Source organism: Labeo rohita, chromosome 22 (genome assembly GCF_022985175.1).
Source record: "Labeo rohita strain BAU-BD-2019 chromosome 22, IGBB_LRoh.1.0, whole genome shotgun sequence".
NCBI lineage: Eukaryota > Metazoa > Chordata > Actinopteri > Cypriniformes > Cyprinidae > Labeo > Labeo rohita.
The window spans coordinates 37,592,454-37,607,635 of record NC_066890.1 but is presented as its reverse complement, the minus strand read 5'-3'; the positions used below and the strand labels follow the sequence as shown (position 1 = coordinate 37,607,635).

The following is a 15,182-nucleotide window of genomic DNA, read 5'->3' as shown; positions in this document are numbered from 1 at the left end:
TCTTGCAAATGCAAGTTTATATCTCGCAATTCTGACTTTTTTCGCAATTGCGAGTTTGTCTCACAATTCAAAGAAAAATGTCAGAATTGCGACTTTTTTCTCAGAACTGCGTGATATAAACTCACAATTGCAAGACATTTTTTTCTTTTTTTTGAGTTTATATCTTGCAATTCTGACTTTATTTTTTTTTCGCAAATGCAATTTATATCTCACAATTCTATTTTTTTCTCAGAATTAGGAGAATTGCAATTGCGTGTTATAAAGTCAAAATTATGAGAACTTTTTCTTGTCTAAGAAGAAAGTCACAACTTCAGGATATGAACTTGCAATACTAAGAAAAAAGTCAGAATTGTGAGTTTATATCTTGCAATTCAGATTTTATTCCTCAGTATTGCTACTTTATGTCTTGCAATTAGGAGAAAAAAGTCAGAATTGCAAATCTGTATCATGCAATTCAAAAAAAAAAAAAAAAAAACAAGTCAGAATTGTGAGATAAGTCACAATTACATTTTTTTTTTATTTTCATTCAGTGACAGAATCGAGCTCCCATAACTAGGTCTTCTAAATTTGTTGATTTTTAGCACACATTACTTAGTTTAAAAGCTATTTAATGTTAGTACAGTACTTTAACAGAGAAGATTCTCATCATTTTTGTTCAAAAAAATTAATTGTTTGAATAATAAAAAAAAAAAAATGTAAACCACAGGGCCCCCTTAAAAATAAAATAATAATTAAATTAAGGAAACATATTAAATGCTGCACTTTAAATACATCATTTACAATTTTATTAACTCATCTAATTAATTTTTTTTTTATCAAACTAAATTTAAACTCAATCTTTTTTGTTTACAAAAAAAAAAAAAAAATGCTCCATTACATAAATTAAATATTTACCCCATAACCTAGTAGTTTTTTAAAAAAGGTCCTGACAGTAGTTTAACTACTTTCAGTGTTTACATACACAAATATTTACTACAAGATAGTTTTACAAAGACTTTGGCATCAACATGTCATTAGCTGGATGATATAATCCAAACACTGATTAGATAACGAATCACTAACCATCAAATACACCACAACACGCAAAAAATAGTCTATAAAACAGCTTACCTTGACTATAGAACTGAGCTGTGGCGTATGATGTCCTCTGCGCCGAATCTTTTGTCTGTGAAAAACAAACAAACACGATTTTACTAACACACTGACCGGCTTAGTTTATCATTTACAACACACCGCACCCTGCCGCTCATCTGACCAAAGATAGACTCCTTCACTGTTTATAGGAACTAAATTGATCTGATTCACAAACACAGAATGTTTGTTGAACTTAAAGTCTAAATGTGAGCCAATCTTACCCTGTTTTTGCTGCTACACTCGGGCAGGAGGTTCTTGCAGCTCTTGTGGACGTTGACGGCGCAGTCTGACGTCCAAACAGATCACAGCGGTGGAGAGAAGGACAGGTTAGTGCTTTCCTTATCAAAACCAGTTTATCAGACTGTCCCGTAAACTCAATTTACATGCGAAGGGGAGGACTTGAAGAACAGGGGCGGATGTCGTAACGCCGTGGGACAGTTATGTTTCACAACACTCCTTTTAAATATCAAATAACAGAAGTAGTATTCACAGTCTGGGAGATATTTGTATTTAGAAGCGTAACCGGATACAAAAGTTTTTTTTTTTCCTCTATAACCTTGGTTTTTGCTACTAAAAGACCTGAAAACTACATCAAACTAACAATCTGTGCAGGTTTATCGGGGGTAAAGAGCTTTCAGAAGTGCTCATTATCCATTCGAAAGACCTCTGCCACATCCCCGCGGGCCATTTTCCACTTTTCACCCCACAATGTGACCGATTCCATCCATTTAGCCACAAACCTAAATAGAAACACACACAAACTGAGGCTCTGATCAATGCCTGTTACTTCACGGGACCTCCAGAACTGAAAACATCTGACAAACTTCATGTTATACTGTGTAACTAAGACTCTTTATTCCATGGAAACTTGAAAAAATGACAAATATGTAGCATAAAATCCAAATTTGCGCCTTTAAGTCCATGTCTATTGGTTTTGAGGACATATATAGAAACGCTAGCATGAATGTTGAACTTCCAGTAGACTTATAGATCTAAATGTATTTGAGTTTTCTTTTCCAGTTTGGAAGGGTGTATGTAAACAATGCTGTCAAAAACGAGAATACCAGTTTATACTAACTGCTAGTAGGGCTGCCAACGATTAATCGCGATTAATCGCATACAAAATAAAAGTTTAAGTTTGCCTAATATATGTGTGTGTACTGTGTATAATTATTATGTATATATAAATACAAAAACATTCATGTATAAATTTAAGAAATATTTACAAGCATATGTATTTATTATAATTTTTATATAATTTATATTATATATAAATAAAATCATTTTGTATATTAATAACATATTTCTCATATATATACACATTAATGTGTTTGTATTTATATATACATAATAATTACACACAGTACACACACATATATTAGGCAAACTTAAACTTTTATTTTGTATGCGATTAATCACGATTAATCGTTGACAGCCCTAACTGCTAGCATCTAGCCATAGGATAATGCTTGGATAATTACTCAACAACCACATAACTGCCATTCATATACATATAAAAAATGTGTAGCTTAATTTAAAAGCTCAAAACTCAAGCTCAAGATAAAAATAAATATGATCTTTTTATTATTTAGACTGCAAAATAATTCTCCAAAAACAATGGCATGAATAATAATAATAGTAAGTATTATTATTACTATTACTACTACAAGAAATGTTATATTAAAGTATAATTTGTAAATAATTAATTAAAAAGGTCTTGATTAATAATTAAATAATTCACAATTTTTTTGTATGTTATAATTATCATATAGTTATTGTCAAAAAAGAAATAAAATAAAATACAGAGGTAAAACAAACAAACAAAAATAAACTTCTGTTATCCATATCATTTATCAGACATAAACATGGCATGAATTAATTTTTTTTTTTATCATTGTTACTATCATTATTACTGCTAGTAAATCCTAAAAATGATTTGTTATATTAAATTTTTTTTTATATTAATATATTATATTAAATATTTCTTAAGTCTTTTTGAATAATTATCATAATTATCATTTAGTTGTTGTGTCAAAAAAAAAAAAAAAAAAAAACACTTCTGGTATCCATAACATTTTTTTTTATATTAACATTGCATAAACTATAAAATAAAATAGCATAAAAAAAATCATTTGTTTATTATTAGTATTATTATTACTACTACTACTACTACTACTCAATTAAAAAAAAAAAAATTGCTAAAATATTTGTAAAAATATTCATAATTCGTAATAAATTAAATAGTTCAGAAGTATTTATTAATAATTACATAATTCATAAGTATTTTTTAAATTATCATAATTATCATTTAGTTATTGTGTCAAAAATAAATAAATAAATAAATAAATAAATAAATAAAATACTGAAGTAAATCAATAAACATAAGCATGGCATAAATTAAAGCATTTGTTCATTATTATTAGTATTATTATTATTATTACTACTACTAAATAAAAAAAGAAATGTCATATTAAAATATATTAGAATATTCATAATTAATTAATTAATTTATAAGTGTTTATTAATAATTAAATAATTTAAATAATTAAATTCATAATAATGTTCATTTATCAATAAATAAATAAATATATAAAATCCAGATGTTAAAAAAACACCTTGACTTCTGTTATCCATATCATTTATCTGACATAAACATGGCATAAATTACAAATATTTGTTCATTATTATTATTATTAGTAGTAGTAGTAGTAGTAATAATAGTAGTATTACTTCTACTAAATGTTAAAAATTGTTATAATAAAATAATAATTTTATTCATAATTATTATTAATATTATATTTAATATTTAAATCATAAATAAATAATTAGTTCATCCGTCTTTATCAATAATTAAATAAGTCAAAAGTCTTTTTTGTGTCATTTTTATAATTATTTAGTTAAATAAACTGAATGACAATTGAATGAATGAATGCACATAAAATACAAATAAAACAAGTAAAACAACAACAACAACAACAACAACAATTCACCATATGAGTTATCGGACATAAACATTAATTATATTAGATAATAATATTTTATTTGAATTATTATATTAGAATATTCAGAATGCATATTATATAAAAAAAAATCTAACAGGTATCACAAAAATGATCTATTAATAATCATTATAACTCATCTCGGTTGATCTTTATTCTTCAGCAATCCTTGTTAATAAATAATTAAAAAATAATAATATATTTCAATTTAATTTTTAAAATGTAAAATAATTAAATAATACTTTTTAAAAAAATAATTTGAGAAACAAAAACAATATATTACATAACAAAGCAATTCAAAAAGTATCCAGTCAAGCCAGAGCAAAATAAACTATATGATGCAGATTTCCAAAATCCAATTTATTTTAAGCAAATCTCCTAAATTCTCAGTAGTGGAATAAATGGAAATAAAACACTTCTGTCTGTGACCACCATTCAGGAAGTCCAGAGAGATGCTTCATTTAAAACACATTCAGCTCAGCGTCAAGATCAAGCAAACATCGAATGACTTCCTAGAACAAACAAGCTCAAAAACGAAACAGGAACTCAAACTCCACGATTAGCCTGACGAGGATCGTTCATAATCCTGTTATCACATCACATGATCCCCCCGCTGGAATGTGAACGTGGGCCGAACGCGGAGTGTTTTCAGAAGCGTGACGTGTGGTTATTTATCTCACGCTCTGACAAACACCTACAAACCAGCTTGGGTCAGCAAACCTATATCAAACCCGCAGCTTCAGAGGAGCCGACGGGACGGGACGGGTGCACCTGACCGTGCTCAGGCATGCGGAGGGGGAGAATCTCGACACAGACGCACTGAAGTAAGCGCCTGCTGCCAAACGCAATTAGCAGCATGTGATCGTCTAGCTTAAGATCAGCTCCATCAGGACGGGAGGATGTCGAACACCATTATTCCTCCAAAAACAGACTACAAGTGCCTACAAATGTCAACAAAACCACAAGAATTACACTGAAACTGAGCATTAAATGACTCACATTTGTTCTTTCCAACTTATGTATCAAAATGAGTTTCAGAACAATGCAAGAACAAAGTAGCTGCTGATAAAACAGGATGTAATATCTAACACGTTGTATTAAAAACAAATTAATTTGTAAATCTGAAACAAAATATTCAAATTAAATACTTGATTTTGTCAGACCTTAATATTTTAGACTTATTTATTTAGGCAAGCATCACTATTACTATTCACTTTTACTAGTTAGCAATTTACTAAAACAAATTTTTTGGGATTTTTTTTTTTGTTTTTTTTCAGATTTGTCTTAACATAATGGAAAAATAATGCTAATAATTTAAAACAGTCATGTCTACTGATATAGTATAATGATCATTTACTTAAAATCAGTTTTACATCTTCAAATTACTAAAACTAAATAATAATAAAACCATAAGAAATGTTTCATGGAAACTATATTACAATATGATATATTTATTAATATATAAATTATTTAAATATACATTTGGCTTTTTTTATTTAAATGTATTTTTGTTTAAATTATATATAAAATTAAAATAATGTACAAAAAATAATACATTTAAAAACTTTTTTTTTTTATTCAAATGTGTGTGTGTGTGTCTGTCTGTCTGTGTATATATATATTCAAACAAACACATTTTAATTAAAAAAAAAACAAATAAATATAATATATATATATATATATATATTTGTTTTTATTAAAATGTATATGTAATAATGTACATATAATTGATATATAATTAAAAATATTCATTAAAAATAAAATAAATGTAAAAAATTAACATTTAAATATTTTTGTTTCATGGAAACTATAATACAATATTAATAATATATAAAAAAGAATAATAATTATTTCATAATAATTATTTAAAAAAATACATTTAAAAAAAACTGAAAGTTATAAAATAAATGTATATTTACAAGTACCATTTACAACTAATTATTTAATTGTTTACTTCTGTTTTTCAATAATTACACTATAACAGCAGGCAGATGCATTATTATCTTAATTTATTATTATGCACTGCAAGTAATTAATAATACTAATAAACATTCTTCATAAACTATACTGTAAAATAATAACATTATTATAGTATAAATTATATTATTCCCAATAAAATAAAAAAAACAAATATATTATAAACAAATGTATTGTTAAATCAGAACCAAAATATATTTAAACATATGCTATAATTTTGTGTAAATTCATATTTCTTTGCTATTACTATTCGCTTTCACTAGTCAGCAGTTTACTTGTTTTAGTTTGTTTTTTCAGATTTCAAAACAAATTTGCATAAACACAATGGAATAAATAACAATAAATTAAAATATTCACCTCTATTGATATAATATAATCATAACTGATTTCAAATCAGACAAAAATATATATTATTGCAGAAAACTAATTTGCAATGTAAACAGAAACATATTAATAACATTTTTATTAAATTTTATAAAATAAATGTGTATTTAAAAGCATGATTTCTGTGCAATAACATACATACCTAATCATTTAATTGCTTGCTTCTGCTTTTTGACAATAACAATAATCATACTACAACAGCAAACAGACACACTATGATTATTTTAATGTGTTATTATGCACTGCAAAGAAACGTAATAATAATAAACATTTTCATGAACTGTAGTGTAACTAATTATTATAGTGTGAATTATATGTTTCCATAATAAAATAAAAATAAATGTATTCTAAACAAACTTATTGTTAAATCAGAACCAAACTATATTTTTAAAATCCTATGGCTTTGTGTAACGTCATATTTCAGTCACTATTACTATATATATTTTGTTATATTTATTTATTTAGGTTGCAACCTACTTTTCTAACTTACCGGACTTACATTTTTGCCTGTTTGAGAACCAAACCAACAAAACACAAGAACAACAAAAGACCTGGAGGTACACAACAACTCAGAACAACCTAGCAACCACATAACAACCAGCCAGACCACCCTAGCAACTCAATCTGATGTCAATATTGATTAGCTGGATCTTATGCGGTAATGTTTACATGTTAAAATCTTTCCAGCTGCACACAATGAACGACTATGATGAATAAATGAACGTCGGTGATACATAAAGCGTCGTTGCTCGTCTGACTGAAGTTCGTCAAGTCCTGCATAAACACTGACCTGCTTGACTAGCCAATGAAACCAAACACAACGGCCAGCTGACCTCTTAACCAGCAACCGAGCAAACTTTCAGCTGTTTTAACGCAGCTGTCATCTCAAAAGTTCAAAAGAGCCACCTGTGGCTGAACATTTACCTACTCGAGGTTAAAAGCAGCCGTTTGTAAAGAGTTTGAACGTGTTTTAGCGGCTCCGTGTTTATTAGCTCTGTTAGCAAACACCTGTTGCACTCAACAAACTCACCGTTTCTGACGCCGCTGACGCGCGTTACGACCTCATCACCTCAAACATCGCTCAGGTTACTATGACAGCCGCACAAAAACACACAACACATCACCTGGCAACCTAAAAAAGCAGCGCCAATCGCGACTGCTGTATGTAGATTGACTGTCCCAACACTGCGCCGCGCGGCATTGTGGGACAGGAGGCACATTCCACAGGCTGAGTCCTATATTTAAAGCGACAGGCGCGATTTTGGAGCGTTCGGAGAGGTTTGGATTTTCCAGTTAATACATAATCAAATAATCTGTGTTTTTATTAGATATAAAAATACACATTTATTTGAATGAATCATGAATGGATGAGAAAATCTGTCCATCTAACCTCATTTTATCCATTCACTAAATGATAACTGGAAAATCTGGAAAAATATCTAAACAAAGCAATTGTTCATTTGTGCTAACTAACTAACTAACTAACTAATTCAATATATTTTTTGTTTGTTTTACTTTCTAGATTGAATATATAAATTATAAATACATCAACATGCATATACGTTCACAAATTTACATTAATCATGAATGGATAAGATTTTAATATAGTCTAAAAATATCTATTTACAAATTCAAGTAAAACATTTTAGATAGGAAAAATATGGAAAATAATTATAAATATATATCAAACAAAAATTCATTAAAAATAAAATAAATGTAAAAAATTAACATTTAAATACAATATTAAATAATAATAATAATTATTTTAAAAAACACATTTAAATAAAAAACTAAATGTTATAAAATAAACGTATATTTACAAGTGCTATTTACAACTAATTATTTAATTGTTTACTTCTGTTTTTCAATAATTATACTATAACAGCAGGCAGATGCATTATTTTTATTTTTATTTATTATTATGCACTGCAAGTAATTAATAATAATAATAAACATTCTTCATAAAGCAATAGATTGAATATATAAATTATAAATATATCAACATGCATATACGTTCACAAATTTACATTAATCATGAGTGGATAAGACTTTAAAATAGTCTAAAAATATCTGTTTAAAAATTCAAGTAAAACATTTTAGATAGGAAAAATATGGAAAATATGGAAAATATTTTAAAATTGTTTATTGGTATGTAAAAAAAAAAACTATCTGTGAGCCGTCCATGGATTTTGGGAAATTCTTTTTTTATATTGTAATATAAATATAAAATACAACACACATACATAAAATCTAAAAATATAAATACACTATTATTCATTAAGTCTACCTATATATATATATTTTATTTATTTTCATATAATTTTATTTATTACATTATTTTTATTTTTATTATTAAATTAATTTTCTTATTTATTAAATTATAAATAATGTCAATTATTTGTCATTATAAATCATGATAGTATTTGTTTCAGTGAATAATTTATGCTGAACTTAGATTAAATTACATTTAATTTAATTTTTTTTTTTTAATTTAATAAGTTAAGTTAAAATCAGTCCACATATATAAATAGGTGAAAACATGGACAAATATTAAAAATAAATGAACTTAATTTAATTTAATTGTTATAATTCCCCATCAGTCCACCTATATAACTAGGTGAAAATATGGTTAAATATTAAAAATATTACATAATAATATTATTATATACAATATTCAGTAAATATAGGATTAGTTTTCTTATTAGTTTATTTATTTTAAACAAACAAATAAACACGTGATAAACAAACAAACAAATAAATACATATTTTTTGTTTGTTCGTTTTGGGGATTTACTTTCTAGAATATAGAAATTATAAATATGTCAACATGCATATATTTTCACATTTATTTCCATTAATCATGAATGGATAAGATTTTAAAAACAAAGGTTGTTTGCTATTAGTTTCTAAAAATATATTTTTAAAGAATACATTAAAAAATAGTTTTTTATGTGTAAACAAACAAACAAACAAATACATGTAATAAATAAATAAATAAATAAATAAATAAATATGATCCTTATATGGTCTTTGGGATTTATCTAAAAATTTTTTTTTTTTTCGGTCATTACGTAAATATAAAATGTTACTAGTCCTGATCTACCCTTTTACCAAAATGAAGGCACCCATAATTTGCTAATTTCTCAGAAGTGTGCTGATGGCATACGGTGTCACATGATGGTTCTAGTGTAATATTTCAACATCACAGCAGTGATTACTTTATGTCTCCTGTAATAAACCTGAGAATAAAAGTTAAAGTGAGAATCTCCTCCTCTAAAGCTTCAAGTCTAAGGAAATACATCAGCGTGACTTGTTTAATAAGCAGTGCCATGCAAAGAGTCATATATAATATTTCCCAGTCGTCACCAAACGGCTTTAAATTTACAACTTGGACTTGATGATTGTGCTTTTGTCATTGCGAATAAACACGAGTCACACTTAAGAAACGCACACTGTCCAGAAGACACCACACTTACCAACAAATATATATATAAATAAATACTGACATAACTGATACGTAAAACTGATTTTATAAAATACAAAAATAAAAAAAATAAAAACACAAATTAAAAAAATACAAATTAAGGTGGAAATATGCAAAAATTAAAAAATAAAAATAACGTACCCAAAACAAAAAAGTTTTTGTAAAACTTGAAAAAAAAGTTTTTAATGCTCGTATTTGATAGAGTAGAATTTGAGGGGATTTCCCTTCAAAGTAACAGACCATCATGAATAAATGAATACCAGCAACACTTTTGTTTCTGCTTTTTTTGGTAAATTCTCGCACTCAGTCACATATCAGTTGACGTCGACAAAGCACTTGATATAAAAAGAAGGCTTCCTAAAATAGGGAAGTAAACAGTCAACAAATAAACTCATAGTTTCTAAATGAGCATTTTCAGCCACTTCCTGAAACTTGTGAGTTTACTTGAAGTGACACTAACAGTAAATACCAATGTGCTGCCGAATTACTGATCGTGCTATCTTATAACGCACTGATTCTTAAAAGGACAGAGCACCTAAACATGGAAATGATGGCATTATTTAGCACACTTAGATCATTTCAAATCCGTATCATTTTTCTCTTAAATAGGACACAAAAATTATAATATATAACAAATAAATAAATATTGTATATAATAGATAAATATGTATGTATGTAATATGTAGTCATTTATATGTAGATACGTTTTTTTTTTACATAGGAAAAATATTTTAAAAATATGGGAAAAACATATAATAAATACACATAGAAATCATTTATTGGTGTGTGAACAAATATTTGTCATCCTTCTGTCTGTCAATTATATATATACATATATATATATATAATATTTATAGTATTATACTAATGATTGTAAATATTTTACCCTTTATTGAACTATATTAAATTTATGTTGTAATATAAATTCAGTATACAGTAAATATATCACATTTATGTATTAATATTGCATTAATACTGTATTATGATAATTACAACTTATTATATATTTTATTATATTAAAAAGTTGTAAGTAACATATGTAAAGGAATATATATATATATATATATAGGAAAAAATCATATTTTATATCATATTAAATATCATATTTTTCATATTTAAATTCATCTTATATATATATATATATATATATATATATATACACATTATATATATACATTAATATTGTATTATAATAATTACAATTTATTATATATATTTTATTATATTCAAAAGTTTTAAGAGGTTTTATTTTTAGTGACAAATTTTTAGTGATTAAATTAATGTTGTAATATATATATAAGCAACATATATAAAGTATAACATATATATGTATATATATGAAAAATATGGAAAATATTGAAAAACAATGGAAATTGTTTATTATTACTATTAATTACTATTACTATGTAAATTACAATTTATTACATATATATTTTATTATCCAAAAAAGTTTACAGAGATTTAATTTTTAGTGACTATATAATAATAATAATAATAATATTTATATTATATATAATAAAAACAAGAATATTATTAATATTTAAATACATTATATATATATATATAAATTTAAATGCGAAAAATATTGAAAATATGGAAAAAATATAAATAAATACATATATGTTTACTGCTGTGTAAATAGTATTATATTGAGAAGTTTAAAGATTTGTACTTTTTAGTAGCCTATATTAAATTTATATTATAATATATATAGTATATATATATTTATAACACAAAATATAAGGGAAAATATTTAAAAAATAAATAAAGGAATTGCAACTTTGTAAATAAATAAATAAATAAATAAATAAATAAATAAATAAATGTGACCCTTGCTTGGTCTTGGGATTTACTTTCTAGAACATATAAATTATACATACATCAACATGCATAAACTTTTGCACATTTCCATGAATCATGAATGGATAAGATCTGAAAATATAGTTCCTATAGTTTGTTTCCATAAAGTTCCATATAGTTTATGCCAACTTTAGGGAATTTTTAATTTAATTTAATTTAGGAAAAAACAGGGCTAGACAACCTAGCTACTTTATACTTTTTTGTCAAACAAACAAATTTATTTATTAATTTAAATGTTATTTTATTTTATTTTAATGGCCGTTTCAATTTTGTGTGAACTGTCCCTTTAAGTCCTCTTTTAACTTCCCTCAGTCACTAGAAACCTGATCAAATCTAACTAGTTCATCTGTACGCAGACCCGCAGTTCTCCGCAGTGCAAAGCGGGTTGCAAAACAGCCGAAACAGGAGCAACGCTGCGTCACATGACAGATTGAGTCAGTGGGTCAAGCGGCTGATTTAGTTTATCACAGCTCTTAATCTAACGAAACCCTGCAATAGATGCAAAAGCCCTAAAAAAGCTGTCAGAGTGCCCGTGTTTGCTGTGACATGCACTGTGGTGGAAGTGGAGTGCGGCGTGGAGCAGCTGCGCGCGTGCACAGGTGTGTATTTGTGCTTGTGGTCGTGTGTTACTCACTCAAACACTGCAGGCCATGCTTCCTCTGCAGGGTCTTGCTGCACAGCGAACACGTCGCCCAGCTGGAGAATGAGCCAGGCACGAGCTGGTGGCCACTCACACTGCGGCGCCGCACTTTCTCACGCTCACGGAACTCTTTCTCTTTCTCTTTGTCCTTTTCTCTCTCTCTGCTTTTGTCTTTCTGCTGCTCTTTCTCTCGGGTCTTACCCTGAAACAGAGGAATCAAGAGATGTGGGGCGTTAACTTACGATAGCTTCCAAAAAAGACTGTTTCACAAAACATGTCTAGGTCGTGTTTCACCCAAAAGCAAAATAAATAAATAATGAAAAAATACAATTATATATCATTTTATAGATATATCATTTTATATACTATTCGATTTTATATGCAAAAAAAAAAAAAAAAACAATTAATATGTTTATTTTTATTAAATATAAATTGAAAAAGTACATTTCCCAGCATACTTCCTGTTAGTATTTGTTGTAGTGAATGAAATGTAATTTAATATAATTATTTAATATTTTTTATTTAATTATAAAGTTTATATTTATTTTAAATATTTTTAAAAGTGCTTTTATGCATAATAAATTAATATTAAAATATATAGATTATAAAGCATAAAGTACATTTGTCAGTATGCATCATGATGTTATTTGTTTCAGTGAATGTAATTTTGTGCTGAATTTTAATGTAATTGTTTAATTAGTTTAATTTGAATTAGTTTAAAAATGTATTTAATTGAATTGCGTTGAACTGAATTATAGGAAAGAGAGGGGATAGATTTTTTTTATTATTATTATTATTATTATTATTATTATCATACATTTTTTACTAAAATTATTAGTTCTATGATTAAAATAAATAATTGAATAAATAAATAAACATATATATATATAATATACAGAATTTTATTATTATTTGTTTTTTTAATATTTAATTTGGTTATAGGGAAGAGTGGGGATAGGTGCTAAAATGGCTTTTACATTTTTTTATTATTATTTATTTTCTACCAAATTATCATTACTATGACGAAAATAAATAAATAATTAAATAAATGCATTTACAATATACAGAATATAAAGAATTTTACTTTTTTTTTTTTAAAATATTTAATTATAGTGAAAAGTGGGGATAGATGCTAAAATGGAAATGGCTTTTACATTTTTTATCATTATCCATTTTCCACCAAATTATCATTATTATAATGAAAAAAAAAAAACAAAACATAAAATCAAACATATATTGAATCTTAATTTAATTTAATTTAATTTAATTTAATTTAATTTACTTAATTTAGTGAGGACCAGGGATAGAGGCTTTGTATATTTTTACTTTTTTGTGTGCATTTACTAATAATTATACTCTTTACTCTACTTTTGCAAAGCATATGAATATCACTGGATACTTCTTAGTGAGATTACCTCATTTTTAAGTACTGAAAATATAAACATTTTACAATACAGCATCTATAATCAAAATAATTATATGCATCTATATCAGCTGATTAGTATTTTAAAAAGGAGTTAATTTAATAATTAACCGATGCTGAGTTTTATTTTTTTAAAAGACAATATACAATTGCCACATTATCTAGTTTAAAGAGCAGGTCAGAACTTCCCCAATAGTCTACATGAGTGAATATAGTGTCTTTCTACTTTAAAGAAAAGGAGGAAGTTGCAGAGACACAGAAGTTGCTGCAAAGTTCAGCAGAAATAGACATGATATTATCCCACAGTCCCAGCATGGGTGATGATGAGTGTGCGTGTGTGCATGTGTGTGTGTGATTACTTTGTCTTTGTTGAAGGATCCAGTCACACGGTTCCTCAGTGAGCTCAGAGTCCGCTTGACTTTGGTGCCTTTTTCCGGACGCTCTGGTCTTTCCTCCTCTTCTTCATCATTTCTACAAAAAAAAGACCCAACATCAACCCGATTTAAAAGTTATACGATTTTTTGAGAACAAGAGCATGTTTATATAAAGAAGAGTATAAAAAGGTCAGTGACTTACTCAATGGCAAGAAACTCATACCACGTGAAATTCCCTGTCGCCTCTTTTCTTTCTATGCTTGTGCTGCGTTTCGCTCTGAGGAAAATCCAAGATGATCACAATCAGGATTAAACTAATTCAGCATAAGTTTGTCCACTGGCAACATGTGCATGCTTACAGGAATACTCCGGATATGTTCGAAATGGCAAACTAGCGTACTAAACTAAGTATTTTTTACAGTATGCAGTATCTGGATAACCTACAGCTTCACCAAACTGTCAACTGTCCATACTACCCGCTGATTATCAAATGCATTTTTACCTTTTTACTGTTTTCTTGACTTGATTACACTCAAAAGTTTTTTGTTTTAACAAAAGGTCATGTGACAATGTGTATATTACTGCTTAAAAATGCTAGTATAGGACTGTCACGATTCATTGATTCAATTGGAGAACTCATTTTTAAAAATCCTGGACTGCAATTTGCCCGCGCTGAGTAACCGTCAAAATACCGGAAGCGACGCATTCCACAGACGCGAATCCATAAGACGCATTAGACCGTTTTCCAAGGCTGCATTATATATTAAACCAATTTAAAAAACATAATAAACCATATGCTATTGTGAATTCACAAACGTTACTATTGAATTAAATAAATATAAGCGCTTTAATTGCTTACATGCGTGTAGGTTACCGTACGCGCGTCTCCACACAAACAGTTATCATT

The 15,182-nt window shown here is 27.0% G+C and overlaps 1 protein-coding gene across 3 annotated transcripts in view; it reads right to left on the bottom strand.

Annotated features, from left to right (window-relative positions):
- Nucleotides 1–15,182, bottom strand: part of arhgef18b (rho/rac guanine nucleotide exchange factor (GEF) 18b) — a 65,329-nt gene that overhangs the window by 36,629 nt on the left and 13,518 nt on the right. For all 3 annotated transcript variants that reach the window (XM_051094725.1, XM_051094723.1, XM_051094724.1), the window contains 5 exons: nucleotides 14,478–14,552; nucleotides 14,261–14,372; nucleotides 12,473–12,680; nucleotides 1,356–1,420; nucleotides 1,111–1,165 (listed from right to left, as the gene is read on the bottom strand). In XM_051094725.1, the coding sequence (XP_050950682.1) occupies nucleotides 1,111–1,165; nucleotides 1,356–1,420; nucleotides 12,473–12,680; nucleotides 14,261–14,372; nucleotides 14,478–14,552 (515 nt within the window). The remainder of the gene's footprint in view (nucleotides 1–1,110; nucleotides 1,166–1,355; nucleotides 1,421–12,472; nucleotides 12,681–14,260; nucleotides 14,373–14,477; nucleotides 14,553–15,182) is intronic.